Source organism: Eschrichtius robustus, chromosome 1, assembly GCF_028021215.1.
Source record: "Eschrichtius robustus isolate mEscRob2 chromosome 1, mEscRob2.pri, whole genome shotgun sequence".
Taxonomy (NCBI): domain Eukaryota; kingdom Metazoa; phylum Chordata; class Mammalia; order Artiodactyla; family Eschrichtiidae; genus Eschrichtius; species Eschrichtius robustus.
Genome location: NC_090824.1, coordinates 187,178,819 through 187,196,113, shown reverse-complemented (window position 1 = coordinate 187,196,113; position 17,295 = coordinate 187,178,819). Strand labels below are relative to the sequence as shown.

Sequence of the window (17,295 nt, the reverse complement as noted above, 5' to 3'; positions counted from 1 at the left end):
GAATCTCACCGAGGTGGCAGGGGGGCCTTACCCTGTGTGTGAGGCAGTGGCCCATCCCCTTTTTGTGAGCACCTTGTATTTGTATGTCCTGAACGAGTGTGTCAAAGAGGAAATCATCAGGGTAATGTCATACCTGTGTCCCTAGAGAAAGAAGGATGTAGTTAAGGTCTTGCCCTCAGAGGTTGCATGCAATGACAGGGCTGTGAGCTGCCCGCCATGGGAGCTGGGTGAAGTATGTCATAGCCCTTTGGAGGGGACGGCAAACTGCAGTCAAGAGGCTGTTGAAATAGGCACTGAACAAAAGATATTCAACAAATTCTATAACAGCAAAATATTTACCATTTGCAGATTGGATGATTTTGGTAAATTCAGTAGTACTGGCTACAGGGACCTTAACGAGGCCCACAGCAATCCAGGCTCACGGGTAATCCACTGGAGGCACATTCATTCTTCCCAAGTTTCAGAGCAGGGTGAACTGGGCTGTTGAATGGCAAAGCGGTGGGGATACTCACCACTTCTCTAAATACATCTTGTCTAAAGGGTTTCAATCATTAAAGACTCTGTTTTAATTTACATGGGGCCATATTAACGATTTTAATGGGGGAAGAAGAGGTTCATGGGGTTCCATTTTATCGAGATAATTTGTGACAAATATTTATTACTTGTTGAGTCAGAGAGTCCATGAGCACTGGCACATTTTAGGACAATGGGTACTGTGATCATGAGAAATTTAGGCAAGACAGTACTTCCTGTGGTTAAGGTAAGGCATACCTGTTTGTCCTCTTTATCATGTTTAGTAACTGCCCGAAGATTATAGGGGGTACCTTATTTAAATTTAGTGGGATGCCCAGTGTAACTGTAATTTGAGCCCCATTATTGATTAAGGCCATGAAGGTATCCAACTGCTGTGTTTCAGCAAATGTTAAACTAATTCAGAACCAGTGTTATAGAGGTACGAAAGCCAATCTGCCCTTTTAATCTTTTTGTTGCAGAAATTCTTTCAGTAAAATTTCAGTTACCAGTTGGGCCAAATTACGGACTTGCATTTCAGTTTTTGTTTGTTTCCTCCTTGTTACTGACTGAATTGTGTCCCAACTTCATACGCAGAAGTTCTAACCCTCACGTGACTGTACTTGGAGATGGGGCCTTTAAGGAGGTGATTAATTAAGGTTAAGTGAGGTCATACAGGCGGGCCCTAATCTGATAGGACTGGTGTCCTTATCAGAAGAGGAAGAGAGGCCAGGGATCTTCCCTCCCTTTTCGTGGGCACACACAGAGCAAAGGCCATGTGCAAGCCAGAAAGAGGTCTCATCAGAAATCAACCCCGATGACACCTTGATCTCCTACTTCTAATCTCCAGAACTGTGAAGAAATAGACTTCTGTTGTTTAAGCAACTCAGTTACGGCAGCCCTAGCAGACCAGTGTGCTCACCCTGTAGGTTTTTATTGTTTTGGTTTGGGGTTTTTTGGTGGTGGTAGTTACTGGGTATGCTTCAGGGAGGTCTTCTCTGCACTGCTCATATTTATAAATTTCTTCCTCCAGAGAGCCTCCAATCAGTATGGTCAGGGTTAGCGTCCTTCGCCGTGACAGCAGTTGAATTTACACCTTGGCTGTGCCACAGGGATGCCAGGGGTGTTCTTCTCTATAACCCTGAGGATCAAGATTTTTTTTCAAGAGACACAGGCAGCAGAAGCAGCAAAAGCATCTTATAGGGTCCTAGTGAGCCATCTGCCTTTAGGAGTATGAATCTCAGTCATTCAACTGCTCTTCAAATAGGGACTGCTGTTCCTCCATACAGGTGACTACCCAGCGGGCCTGAACAAGCTCTCTTCCCCGAGCCCTCTTTAGAACAGGGCCAACACCACCTACTTGAGACACACAAGCAGCATCTCACAAGTTAAGAGTCTTTCTCCTGAGTCCATCAATCAAGACACAACTCAATCTAAGACACAGATGAGTCTGGGCTGAGACACACAACCCAAGGCTACTTAAAGGAGGTCCCTGATCCCATACTCTTCTCTGTGAACACCAATCATCGACGCTTCCAACTTAGGTGGGTTAAATCTATGACAGAGGCTTGGTAGGACTCAGCAAATGCAGTACCAGGCAGCAGATCCAGTCAGCAAACCAAAGCAAGAGAAGATAACCTCAGGTGGTGGTCACCCCCGCTCTAGACATCCTGCTCCCAATGCTGTGGCCACCTTGCAGGGACAGCATTACCACCTCCATACCCAAAATTTGGTTCCAGTGTCAGGACTGATAATGTCACACACACACACAAACAACCCCCCTCCCCCCCGCAAGATTATACAAAAAGGTTGATTATATAACGAGGCTTTCTGGGGAAAACAGGGCAGGCTTTCCATGTTGGCCCAAAAATTACCTGAGAAAGAAAAGGAGGCTGGTTTGGGATTTTTTTTATTGCGGTTGGGGTGGGGCTGGGATGAGGGTTCTCGCACACACGGAGGGACGGAGGGATGTGCGAGGTTTCAGCCTCTCAGGCTTCCTTCAGGCCTTACCCAGATGTGGGGCACAGGGGGGGAGGGGAGAGGGGAGGCTTCAAAGCTATCGGCAGTCAAACATCATACGATGGTGTCAGCTCTTTATTTCAATATTAAATTACCATGAATAGATGATTCTAGTACGTACTCTTTAGGTTAGAATTTGAATAATGTATATCATAGTTTTAAATAAGACTTCACAAATCTTTCCACGTAAAATCATATTCTTCTGGGTAAATATATCCCCTTGATCACATTTATTTATCGTTACTCCTTTCTGAATCCCCACAGAAGGAGAGTAAAGGATATTATTCCTTATCATCAACTGTTGGGCCTGTGCAGTAAATTATCACAAACCTACTTAGCTGTGGTTCTGGATGTGGTCATCTCAGGCCAACTGCTGCCCTGCACCTGATTTCACTCTCACCTCGTAAGCAGGCTGACTCTGTGGGCATCTTCTCTTGCAGGTTTGAGCTGTCAGGACTGTCAGTGCACTAGCTCTTGTGGCTCCCCTCCACTCACACCTTTGTAAATAGCCCCTTTGGTAAATAAGCTCTCCACCAACTGAAGGGAAAAAATAGCTCCAATAGCTTTGTGTCAGGCAGAGTAAATGAGCCAGAGTCCTTGTGATGGCCTCCGAGCCCTTCTGTGATTTTACCTCCTTGCCCCTCTGACCTCGCCTCCTCCCCCTGCCACCTCGGCTTGCTTTGCTCTGGCCACCCTGGTCATCTTGCTGTTCCTCAAACATCCTAGACGTGCTCCCACTTCAAGGCCTCTGCAATTTGCTGTTCCTTGTACCTGGTGTAATCTTCTACTGCATGCCAAGTCCCCCCCCCAACACTTAGTGGCATAAAATGTTTTGCAAAGGAATGGGTCAAACATCTTTGTGTCCATTTCTCAAGAGCTCCAAGTATTTACTGTTGCTCCTAAAAAAAAAAAAGGAGGTAAGAAGGAATTTGAACTATTTGCATTGTCTTGAGCAGTGTTTCTCAAATTTTCTATAGTGAAGGACCAGGTTTTAAAAATTATTTCCGGCTACCGGTGACCAAGCTGTAGTCCTGTTGTGCCGAACAAGATTGCAGCTCGCACTTCATGTGACGCACCAGGCTAGTTTGACAACTAACCCAACTGGCTTATAGTCTCTAAAGGAAGAGCCTGCTGATTGCTCTTGGTTGTGGTGGCAGCGGTCAACTGCTGTTAAGTGTCTGAAGTTTGTCACAGGTGGGTAACAAACTCGTTTACCGGTTGGCGCCAGACCACATTTTAGGATCACTGGTCCAGAGGGGATCTCTCTTTTGGCAAGGTAGCTAAATCATAGATGGGAAGACCTTTCTGGTCACAACGACTGCTGCTAAAGGATCACAACACTATAATACTAGCTTAGGATGAGCTGCAAGTTTTCTTCAAAGAAGAGTTTCTCCTCCTAAGAGTGAAAAGACATTAGAGGTGATTTGTTTTTAATTTTGTTGTTTGGGTTTTTTAATATACCATTTATCCACATATATAGTCAAGGTCAATTAACTGCTCAATTTTCAAACTGGAAATGAAAATTGTATAGCTGAAAGCCAAATGCACATTCTAAAACACAATGTCAGTACAGAATGTAGAATGAGAGGGTAGCAGGTTATTCGATCATTAGATATACCATCCACATTATTAGATGCATATGTGATATTTTAACTGGGTGATGCTATCTATGTAAGGATATTATTTCCTAGGTAAAATTTGAGAATTCATGAATTGAGCTGAATCTGTTAAAAATTGTTGAATCCAAAATTGTAAGGTCTATAATTACATAAATAAGGATCATTAATAAGTCATTTCAACATAAATATTCTTCATTAGGGAGTTTCAATAAAGTATGAAAATGCAATAAATAAGTACATTTAAAATTTTTCTTTTAATTGGGTCATAAGTTTTCAGTACCAAATAAATTGCCTGAGTTTGTAATTAACATTTTACGGTCTAACTAACTCTGTGAGGGGAAAGGTATGTATAGGTTACTTTAAAGGTACAGTGTGCTTTCCCCTACAGCCTCCAACTCCTATCCCCCAAGAATATTAAGGATTTTCAAAGGCACTGAATCTTTGAACATTAGCTCGTTTTATGACAAAAGTCTATCCCAAAGGGGTAGAGAGAATACAATTTAAATGTTATATCAGCTCTTACTTTAGCAGATATATTTTGGGGTCATTACATAGATGTAGTAAATAATTTGAAAACTTTTTATTTTTTATTCAGTATGGAGATTTATTCCCAGAGCGGGGCTTTTCTGATGCAAAATTGGAATGCTTGTGTAGTCACAACAGCTGTCCCCACCCCATGGGGTGTCTTCCATTACTTTACTGTAGAGATGAATTTCTGGCCCAGTGTCTCAGTGATATTGGACACACGTGGTCTTAAGTGGCAAAGCGGTATGCATATGCATTCATTTGACTTTCAGAGCTACAGTTGGCTCCAGATTTAGAGCAAGGAGAATACATTCACACCAAGGCCACCCTCATGGCTGCTGCAGTAGCTGGATCACAGTAGGCTCTGTTGCTTCTAAAGACACAACCAACTATTGCTGAGGAATTACACATTCACCAAAGTGCCGTACAGCTGGAAGAGAGAGAATAATGAACTGCTAAAAGGGTTCTTTCAAAGATTTCAGATTATGGTCCCAGTCATTATTGATCTAGTTTTTTAATATTAATAATAAAATCATGGCTGTGAAATAACAGTGAAACTAAAAGGAAAGATTTTCAAGGAAGTAGATGATTTTTCAGGATATTCATCCAAATATTTGATTTAAATCTTTTCCTTTCCAGAAAAAAGTGGCACTGTCCTTTTAGACTCATTAACAAGGAATTAAAATTAGATTGATTCTTAATGCCCACTGTTGATATATGCAGCGTATTTGGAAGGCCAATCTATTAAAAATAGATTATTTTAAAGAATTAGTTTACTCTGTGAAAAAATGGCTTATATTTATTGACATTTTAGACAATTTTGTTTGCTACAAAGATGTGTTATAATTAATGCAGAAATAAGATCTGACTTAGTGTGAAGTTGCATTGATATACTATATGGTTGGAATACTCTATCTCTGTGCAGCGTCAACTTAATGCTGTTTATGTATGACTTTGTACTATAAGCTTATATTTAAATGCTTCGTAACTTTTGCATTTTGAAGCCAGTCGGTATAGTTATTCAAGTTGCAGCTTTTTAGCAAAAGTGATTTCCTAGAAAATCCAATTATGTCCGTCTAAATAATATCTCAATAATGCTTTTCGCCGTAAGTAAAAACAAACAAGCAAAAAGAAAGTAAAAAACCTTCAGTGTAAATTTTTAAATTATCTGATATGGAGAATTAGATTTCTGATATTCATTAAATAATCAAGGAAATTCTGACCGTACTCAGTGCAGGCTACCTTTTTATAGAAGGGAATTTATGCGTGTTTCCTAAGGGTTGTACTGATGAATATGTTTGAGGCTTTCAGCTTTTAGTGGATACAAAATAGAATGATTGATAAAATCCTCCCTACTATTGGCTATTATTTACTGACTCTTAAGTGGCAGGTTGTATTTATGCCAATTTATCTGCTTCAGGGAACATTCTTGATAGCAGAACAAAGTGAATAAAAGTAGTTTGCTTTGCAAATGAATGCAAATGGGAGAGCCTTTCGGAAAGCCCTTTAACAGGGGCAGTGCACTTTGATTATGAGTGAAGCTGCCATTTGGACATGGTGAAAAGAGCACGCTTGAACCATTGATTGGGGGAGACAGTAAAAAGTCAGGAAGGGCCCCGTTAAGCTTGCGGTGAGGCAGGCGGATGTCAGTGTGGTTAGAGCACAGTGGGAGAATGACAGGGAGGATTAGTGTCAGGGAGAAGCTTTGCTGTAGCTGTGGAGATAGTCCCTGGGGTCACTCACCTCTGACTGTTGTCTGTGCTGATGGTCCTGTAATGCATACGGCCTGATGTGTGCCTGTTCCTTATCGGAAACGGTGATTAGAAAAGGTATTTGTCTCAGAGGTTTCCTTCCTTCTTTCTTTTTTTTTCTTTCTTTTTAATTAAAGGAAAATAAGGTGGCTTCCTCCATCTCTCTGCTGACTCCTAGAGTCTTGTGTTATACCATTGTGGCTACTGCCTCTGGTAGGAAATAGTTTAGTGCTGTAACGTAAATTAATTGTAACGTGGTTATCTGTTATTTGATGATGGTTTCTTTTGCTTTGCTCAACTTTGGGTTTCACCAAGTGGTAATGCTGAATAAAATGCAGAGAATATGCTTGCTCTGAGAATTTTGGCTTTTGCAAAAAAAAAATTTTTATAATCTTTAAGGTATTTTATTATTCAATTTAATAATTTGATCAACTTTTAGAAGCTATTTACCTTCTCAAAAAGGAAGTGTTGCTTTGCATGGACCCGGTGGTTTAAGTCTTGGCTGCAGGAGTTTCTAATTTCTGTTCTCAAGTTTTACAAAATGCTAGCACTTGATAAATTAACTTCTTGAAGATACATGATTTTTAGAATTAAATATCGTTACGTAGAATGAACAAAAAATATATCTTTGTCTCGGTTCTGATTCTGAATCAGTCCATTTACTTGTTCACATTTTCATTTACACTTATAAAGTTTCTTGCTTTTTTAATCATTTTTCTTAAAAACTTCAAGACCTGTGGTAAGCTCACATGAGGCATTTGTGAGCATTAGTGACACAATGCACTTCAAAACAACTGTCTTTCTTTTTTTAATGTCTTTAAGAGCCTGGGTTCACAGTATTTCTTCTTTATTATTTTAAAAGGCTGCGGGAGCTTTGCATTCTAATGTTAAATATGCAACTCAGACCTTCACCTAAACCAGTAGATACATTTTAACATTGTTATTTTTGCAGAAAGCATAATGCCAATACTTGGTTTCACAGGTTTATTAAATGTTTTAGCGAACATTCTCTGAATTATTTTTTTTTTCTTTAATGTTTTGCAGGCACCTGAATGGACAGAAGAGGACCTCAGCCAGCTGACAAGAAGTATGGTTAAGTTCCCAGGAGGAACCCCAGGTCGATGGGAAAAGATTGCCCACGAATTGGGTCGATCGGTGACAGATGTGAGTTCACTCAGATTTGCATTGTATGGAGAGTGACAAACCAGAATAAGCCAACTATGTAGAAGGCAGACATAGATGCATCCAACATTATCTTTGGAGAAAGCCTACAATCTTTTTAAGGACCTAGAAGTGAACCGTTAACGAAAGAAGCAAGAAGCAGATGTCAGCCAGTCCCCTGGTCTACAATTAACAGCTGTGTGAGGCATTCTGGTGTTTAGAGACTTAAGCTACTGTAACCTAATCACAGAAAAACAATGCTAGCTTTTGTGTTTCAAGTGACCCCTTTAGCTGTGGGAAAAAAATAGTTCTCTGATTGATTAGAATTAGAGAAGTTACATTTCAGCTGCATCTTTTTAACACTGAAGTACAGATTGCTATAGGTAGTTGACAGGTGGTTTGCATTAATTAAATGAGCAATATTCCTATGTTTTTATTTCAAGGATGATACCTACCATTCATTTTGACAAGTTGTTTAACCAAAAAAGTTTTCTATGCATATAGCTTTATAATTATATATAATATACATTAAAAGTGTATAACTATAGATTTATATATATACTATGAACAATATATATTTAAATTATATATAATTATGTGACTAGTCATACCTACCATTTAAAAGACAGTGTTTACTGGGAAAGTTTTCGATTTAACACTTTAGAAATATAGGGCAGAGAATCTTATAAAAGCACCTACTAGAGCACCTGATATGTACTAAATATTCAGTAAATGTTTAATTGAAATGGAGGTCTTTATTTTCATCAATATGATCCTTATTTTCATAAATGATAGTAAATATTCTTTACTGAATTTACTTTAAAATAAATCCTATAGCTCTAAAATATCTAAGGATACTGAAAGCAAAGATTCAGATTTCTTATGTTCTCAATTGTATTAGTATACTTTGGGTCTTTTTTGATAATGAACAATTTAAAAACCCTGCAAAATAATTAGTAAGCACAACTACCAAAAAAATAACCTTTTAATTTAGAAACAATACGTATTACTGTCAATTTTTTTTCTTGGGTTTTTTTTTTTTTTTTTTCCGTTTCAGATAGAAGCTGCTTTGAGAATTTTAAATTATATATGAATGTTTTTACTACCATATGGTAGGACTTTTTAAAATCACATTTTAAAGACATAAAAATTTTTGTAAGATGTTTTACATTATTTCGACTTAAAAGTTAGTCTGATCATGCGGAAAGTTAGCCCTTGTATCTTATAACTTTTTTTGGCTATTTCATGATGAGACCAGTTATCTTAGGTTACTGGAGGAAGACCATAAGGATACCTTTTCCTCTGCTAAGAACGTTGCTGGGATGTGCATTTATCTTGTTGTAAGGTTCTTTGTAAAAGATAAGTTAATAATGCCTTATCAGTAAATATCTGACCAGGTTAAAGATGTTCCATGGTTACTGATGTTTTAAGTACTATGATCCTCTAAGTATATAATTACTGTTAATATAATGATTAACAAAAATTACTGAAATACTTTTTAGAAAGTTATAAAACAGGCATTGGTTTAAAAGGGCCTCAAAACTTTTAGTTCAGTTGGCTGATAAGAGAGAATAGTTCACTAACTTAGTGTCTCCGTTGAAGATAGCACTGCCTTTAACTTTTTTTTTATAGATTTTATTTATTTATTTATTTATGGCTGCATTGAGTCTTCGTTGCAGGCTTTCTCTAGTTCGCGGCGAGCAGGGGCTACTCTTTGTTGCGGTGCGCAGGCTTCTCATTGCGGTGGCTTCTCTTGTTGCAGAGCACAAGAGCTCTAGAGCACAGGGCTCTAGGTGTGCAGGCTTCAGTAGTTGTGGCTCGCGGGCTCTAGGTGCGCAGGCTTCAGTAGTTGTGGTGCACGGGCTTAGTTGCTCCGCGGCATGTGAGATCTTCCCGGACCAGGGCTCGAACCCATGTCCCCTGCATTGGCAGGTGGATTCTTAACCACTGCACCACCAGGGAAGTCCCAACGCTGCCTTTAACTTTTTAAATAATATTTCTATGAGACCTTACAGTTAATAATGCCAAAGGCAGATAAGAAGTTGAATAGAGCAATATTTTACTTTGTTGTTGTCATTAAAATCTGGTTAAATTTTTAATCTATATTTTTAAGAGGAGAGAGATGAAAGGTTTTTTTTTTTTGGTTTTTTTTTTTTTTATTAATTTATTTTTGGCTGTGTTGGGTCTTCGTTTCTGTGCAAGGGCTTTCTCTAGTTGCGGCAAGCAGGGGCCACTCTTCATCGCGATGCGCGGGCCTCTCACTATCGCGGCCTCTCTTGTTGCGGAGCACAGGCTCCAGACGCGCAGGCTCAGTAGTTGTGGCTCACGGGCTTAGTTGCTCCGCGGCATGTGGGATCTTCCCAGACCAGGGCTCGAACCTGTGTCCCCTGCATTGGCAGGCAGATTCTCAACCACTGCGCCACCAGGGAAGCCCGAGAGATGAAAGTTTAAATGCTAATATACATGATGTAACCAACAGAGCCTTGGGATGGCTGTTTAGTATCATAGATCTAGAAAATCGACGTAACTTACAAGAGCAGTCTTAGTGCAGCCTTGGTGTAGGTAAAGGCATCTTTTCACACTTTTGCAAATTCATCCCATAGTTTTTTCTTCTTCTTCTTCTTCTTCTTCTTCTTCTTCTTCTTCTTCTTCTTCTAGACTTACCCAAGGGAGACTGATTCCATGTAATGGATATTTTTTCCTTTTATCATGGAAGTAGCAAACATGACTTGTTGCGATTTTTTTTTCCCCCTCCAAGTCTTAGTTCTATTTTCATAATACCAAAAGTACCTTGGAAATACTTAGTAAACCTAAAATTTTGGGCACCAAAAGTGCCCCTGTAACTTTTCTTCTATATCAGTATATACACATATATAGACTCACACTGTATTTTCATCCTGTGAGCATCACCTCCATAGCTAGACTGTACATTTCATTCCAGTAACTACATTTCAGTAACACACACACAAACTGTAAAGCACTCTCTCTCTAAAAGAGAACAAGTGTCTGAAGACAAAACTCATTTTACCGAACACACAGTGAGTTACATTGAAGCAGCTGAGATGGGTTTGGCTAATACAGTTCCTTTAGTAGAATGTTAAGTGAAAGCTAACCACACTTTAGAAGATCACTTACACTTCTTTTTTGGCTATGGTGTTAATTAGATTTGTTTTCATTAAGTGTTCGACTATGAAAAAAGAAACCAAGTTGAGTTTGCTGTTATTGGAACCTCTGCATACTGACCGGATCACCTGTACCAATTCTCCCCAGCTCTGCACATCTGTTCTTTGACCCGTTTTCCTTGCTAAATGTGTAGCTTCAGGCTGAGTTCTCTTTCCTTCGAGAAACAGTTGACCTTTTTGGGAGGGGTAAGAGTGTGCCGTGGTGGAATCTATATGTTCTTTATTTGGGTTGACAGATTACAGTGAAAAACCCATTTTGTTCCTCAATTAAGAAAGGAGTTTTCAGTGTATTAATTGTCGTAATTCACTAGTTAAATTGCAAAATACTACTCTGGATAAATACAAGGAATGTTATTAGCTTTGTAAAAAAAAAAAAAAAAAATCAATGCAAAGTATATTTTAACTCAGATATACCTAAACTGTAAGACTTACTTTATTATAGATGAAATATTTTAAATGTTTATATATGCCTTTTAGCAAATAATTTTGGTAACCACAAAGGACACTCAAATTGTAAAAACAGGAAACAAAAACTGGCATGTAAAACCAACTTTAGTGTGATAATTATTAACTGCAGGTTTTCTAAATTAAGGTCAGGGAGCCTCACATTTCTTGCTTGTGCAGTAATATCATTCTTTTGCCTGTAAGGATGTAAACTGATTCTGCCTCTCTCCATAGTCACTAATCTCCTGCATCCTAGTTGTGATAACAGACTGATGATTGGAGATGTTCTGCCTGCTTGGAAAAGGCCCAGGTAGGTAGCAAAACGAAAGATAGGTGGATAGATTTAAACAGACTTTTGTAATTAGCTTAGTGCCACTGTGAGATGTGTAGTTAGATAAGCATTTCATATGCAAGTGAAAAGGAGGGAGAATAATAAAATTCCCAGTTTTATTTTATATAGCCACAACTAGAGAGGAGATAGAGGAGGTACCTGTTGGGGGAATATTTATATGTTATTATGGCAGTTGTTTCAAAAAATGTAAGCAGATTATTCAATAGAAAATAAACTTTTGTCAGTGAACTAAATATATAGTATATATAATGCTGAAAGGCATATATTAACATTTAAAATACTTCATCTATAATAAAGTAGGTGTTACAGTTTAGGTATATCTCAGTTAAAATAGACTTTGCATTAATTTTTTAACAAAGCTAATAACATTCCTTGTGTTTATCCAGAGTAGAATTTAGCAATTTAACTCGTACATATTTTGGCAAATGTATTATTGCTATTACTTTTAGAGTCAGACTAGTCCTACACAGGTTGTAAAGGTGCATCGGGCTTCCTGCCATAGCAGTTCTCTTGACCAGCCTAATCTCTGCTCCTCTCGCTCCCTCACGCTTACTCAACCCCACGACCTTCAAAGATATGTAAATTTTAAAAAGGAAGGGGTCCTTTATACCATTCTTCTTGCTAGATGAGTCACTAAAATCTAATAATCAGTTTTCAATCTGATATTAATAGATGATAATAATTTAATGTGTTATCAAATCTCTCTCTCACGCACACACACTTTGTTGTATGTCTTTCCAGACTTTAGTCTTCTTATATAGGCATATGACTACATAATTTTAACAGTATTAATCTGTATCCTGCCCTTTTCACTTTGCTATGAGCTTCTTTCTGCGACAGCAAAGATCCACATCATTTTTCTAAACACCTATACAATACTCCATGTTGTCTGCATATAATTAAGGAGCACCCAAGTGATTGTCACTTAGATTGCTTCCCTTTTTTTCTTCATTCATCTTTCCATTTATATCTGTTTCCTTAGCTTGTACGCCTAGGAGTAGAGATGCTTGATTCAAGACTATGGATGTTTTTAGAACCTTTGGTGACTCTAAAATTGGCCTCCAGAGAGGTTATAATATTATACAATGCCCCTGGTGGTAATGAGAGGACACTTCCTCATAGTCTCGTAAACACAGAACGTTTGTTTTTCATCATTGCTCATCAAGTAAGTGAAAAGTGGTATGGCACTGATTTTTATAACTTGCCTCCTTACTTACTGGTCTTATTTCGAATAGAGTTTGTGTTAATTCATTATAATTTGAGGATAGACAGGCCTACCGTTTTTTGTTGTTGTTCTTTTGGCTGTGTTGGGTCTTTGTTGCAGTGCGCGGGCTTCTCCGTGAGGTGGCTTCTCCTGTTGCAGAGCGTGGGCTCTAGGTGCACAGGCTTCAGTAGTTGTGGCTCGTGGGCTCTAGAGCGCAGGCTCAGTAGTTGCAGCGCATGGGCTTAGCTGCTCCGTGGCATGTGGGATCTTCCCGGACCAGGGCTCGAACCCGTGTCCCCTGCATTTGGCAAGCATATTCTTAACCACTGCGCCACCAGGGAAGTCCGACAGCCCTACCTTCTGCAAATAATACTTTGCCATTTTCTTGATATCTTTTGTTATCTTATTTGAGTGTATTAGCTAACAATTCCAGAGAAATGTTATATTACAGTAATAGTGATTCATGTAGACTTTTTGCTCAACATTTCAATAAGAAAACCTAATGTTTGGTCATTAATTTCAATATTAGTCATTGATATGAGAAATCCATTATTATGCTAGGGAAATTTTCTTCACTTTAATTTTTCCAGTTCTAATTTATTACAGTTGTGTTCAGGAATAGATGTGAAATTTTAACAGTGGTTTCTTCAACATCCCTTGACACGATCATATGACCTAATAAGGATGACTATATTACCAAGGTCCCCCTTTGTATTTCTAAGATAAAGTTTACTTGGTCATATAATATTATTCTTTCAATAAACAGCTGGATTTGATTTGTTAATTTATTTAGGATTCTTGCATTTATATATCTTAAAGTAAAAATATTCTAGAATTCTTGGTGTTTTGTTAATTGGATATCTTTAGGTAGGGTTATACCTGCCTTCTAACATCTAGAGCAGCGGTCCCCAACCTTTTTGGCACCAGGGACCCGTTTCGTGGAAGACAGCTTTTCCACACATGGGGCGGGGGGGGATGGTTCAGGCGGTAATGTGAGCGATGGGGGGGGCGGCAGATGAAGTGAGATGCTTCACTCACTCGCCCGCTGCTCACCTCCTGCTGTGCAGCCCGGTTCCTAATCAGGGGTTGGGGACCCCTGATCTAGAGAGTCAAGAAAATATTGAATTCATAAAACAAAGAAAAAAGTGTGCTATGGAAAAAAATCAGAACAAAACTAAGTATCCAAATAAATGAAGTAGAATGGTTGAAAATTATCATCTGGAAAATCTCCTAGAGAGCAGAACAAAAAGACAAGAAATACAGGGAATCAGTCCAAAAGGTCAAAATCTGATTAAAAGGAGTTCCAGTTAGACAAAGAAAACAGACATGAGAGCATTTTTGAATGAATGATACAATGAAGTTTTCCAGGATGCAGAAACACCTGAGACCAACAACGCATGAACACTGAGACTACACAGAAGATCTTTAAAGCTCCTAGGGAGAAGAAACCTCCAAAGTAAGGCAGGTCAGAGTGACAGCAGATTGCTTAGCAGCACTAGATTCCGGGAGACAAGAGAACACTGGCCTCACAGTTCAAGGGGGAATGGTTCTGAATCTGGAACAGACCAACCAGCTATGATGGTAAATACGTGGGGCGAGGACTCATTCTTAAGACAGTTTCCCGAGGGTGCACTCCAGCAAATGAGGGATAAGTCACCAAAGAGGAAGACATCCTCGGAATAGTGGACTGAGCCCAGTGAATGGAAATCCTGAGACCCCACAGCGATACAGCAGGCGAAGAGCGCAGAAAGTCCACGCTGGAGCAGGAGAACAAAAGACTGTGAGAGAGCAACCACGTGAACAAAAGGCAACTAGAAACTCCACCAACGGAAAACCATACAAAAAAGGCATAGTCCAAATTTAAGAAGTTCAGCCATACCTCAGGTTCAGTTCCAGACCACCGAAATAAAGCAAATATCACAATAAAGTGACCCACATGAATTTTTTGGTTTCCCAATGCATATAAAAGTTATGTTTACACTATATTGTAGTCTGTTAAGTGTGCAATAGCATTATGTCCAAAAAATATACATACCTTAATTAAAGACAGTTTATTGCTTAAAAAAAATGCTAACCATCATCTGAGCATTCAGTGAGTCATAATCTTTTTGCAGTAGTAACATCAAAGATCACAGATCGCTATGACAAATATAATAATAATGAAAAAGTTTGAAATATTGTGAGAATTACCAAAATGTGACGCAGAGACACAAAATGAGCAGATGCTACTGGGAGAATGGTGCCCACAGACTTTCTCAACAGAGTTGCCACAGACCTTCAACTTACAGAAACCGCAATCTGCCTGTGCAGTAAAAAGTGGAACGATAGAAACAGCAAGGGAATTTGATACTGAGAACATTCTCCTTTAAGTGACACAAGAAGTGCGATCACAGTGCGGTACTTATCTCTACAGTGAGTAATGTTTACCACATCACAGTTATGTAAGATCTTACGTAATGGCTTTTCATATTTTAAACATTTTATATACTTTCAGATGGTTTTTCAATTTTTAAAATCAACAAATTGTGGAAGACTATGGCAAGTTGTCCATCAAAATATGTTATCCCCTTTTCTAGTAATAGAGAAGGCAGGCACATATTTGCCCACAAACACTGCACTTCCAAGCCCTCCAAGCTCTGCTATGGCTAGGTTACTAATTTCTTCTCAGAGGAACATAATTGAAGTAATGTGTGTCCCTAGGAGCTCTTGCTCACTTTTCCCTTCCACTGAACTGGAATACCAGTTTGCCTGCAGCTCAGCTGCGACCATGCAGGCAAAGACAATTGCCCTAAAGAATGGCAGGGAAGCACAATGGAAAGAACACGAACATATGGAGTAAAATAAAAATTGTAAACAGTGACAAGCTCCATGAAGAAAAATAAAGCAGAGTAAGAGGTTAGAGACCTAACCTAGGGAGTGCAATTTCAAGTGGGATTCTGAGGAAAGTCCTCTCTAAGAGGTAACGTTTGAGCAGAGACACAAAGCAACTGAGGGAGCGAGGTTGTCTGAGAAAGCATTCCAGGTGGAGGAAACAGCAGTTGCAAAGGCTTTGAGGCAAGAGCCTGCTTGGGGTGCACAGAGTCCAGCAAAGAGGTCAATATGGCTGACCAGGAGTGAGCAGGGGGGGATTAGAGAAGATGAGGCCAAGAGATAGTGGAGGACCAGACCACCTAGGACCTCCTTGGTTAAGGTAAAGATTTTGGATTTTACTCTGAGTGAGACAGGAAAGCACCAGAAGATTTTGAGCAAAGGAGTGCAAGATCTAAAAGGGTCATTCTGACTTCTCTGTGGAGAAGATGCTGTGGCAGGGCAAGTGTGGGAGCAGGAAGCAGGCCAAGTAAGAGGCTATTTCAGTTGCCCCTGCAAAAGACAGCGGTGGTTTGGACCAGGGCTTATTGGTAGAGGTGGGAAGAAGAGGCTGAATTCAGGATATAATATACCAAAAGCCTGTTAGTTAATTATGTGTACTTGTAAGCATCAGAAGAACCGTGAACATACAGATGGCCAACAGGCACATGAAAAGACCTCAGTATCACTAATTATTAGAGAAATGCAAATCAAAACTACAATGAGGTATCACCTCACACTGGTCAGAATGGCCATCATTAAAAACTCTACAAATAATAAATGCTGGAGAGAGTGTGGAGAAAAGGGAACCCTCCTACACTGCTGGTGGGAATGTAAATTGGTGCAGCCACTATGGAGAACAGTATGGAGGTTCCTTAAAAAACTAAAAATAGAGCTCCCATACGATCCAGCAATCCCACTCCTGGGCATATATCCAGAACAGACAAAAACTCTAATTCGAAAAGATACGTGCACCCCAGTGTTCATAGCAGCACTGTTCACAATAGCCGAGACATGGAAGCAACCTAAGTGTCCACTGACAGATGAATAGATAAAGACGTGGTATATGAACACAATGGAATATTACCAGCCACGAAAAAGAATGAAATACTGCCATTTGGAGCAACATGGATGAACCTAAAGATTATCATACTAGTGAAGTCAGTCAGAGAAAGACAAATATATCGTATGTCACTTATATGTGGAATCTTAAAAAACTGTATAAATGAAGTTATTTACAAAACAGAAACAGACTCACAGACATAGATAACAAACTCATGGTTACCAAAGGAAATGGTAGGGGGGGAGATAAATTAGGAGCTTGGGATTAACATATACACACTACTATATATAAAATAAACAACAAGGGCCTACTGTATAGCACAGAGAACTATATTCAATATCCTGTAATAACCTATAACGGAAAAGAATCTGAAAAAAATGTGTGTGTGTGTGTAACCAGGTCACTTTGCTGTACACCCAAAACCAACACAACGTTGTAAATCTATTATACTTCAATTTTTAAAAAATGGTTTAAAAAAACAATGCTCAGAAAAAATATTTTAAAATTTCAAAAAAAGACTGTGAACAGAAATGCATGCTTCTGGGTATAGGGTACATGGCTTTTCATCAGAAGCCCTTGTTGTAAACTGATTTTTTTTTTTTTTTTAAGCTGTGTGCA

At 39.1% G+C, this 17,295-nt stretch overlaps 1 protein-coding gene across 2 annotated transcripts in view; it reads left to right on the top strand.

The window, feature by feature from the left end:
* Positions 1 to 17,295, top strand: part of DNAJC1 (DnaJ heat shock protein family (Hsp40) member C1) — a 196,592-nt gene that overhangs the window by 159,007 nt on the left and 20,290 nt on the right. For both annotated transcript variants that reach the window (XM_068561208.1, XM_068561198.1), the window contains exon 9: positions 7,469 to 7,588. In XM_068561208.1, the coding sequence (XP_068417309.1) occupies positions 7,469 to 7,588 (120 nt within the window). The remainder of the gene's footprint in view (positions 1 to 7,468; positions 7,589 to 17,295) is intronic.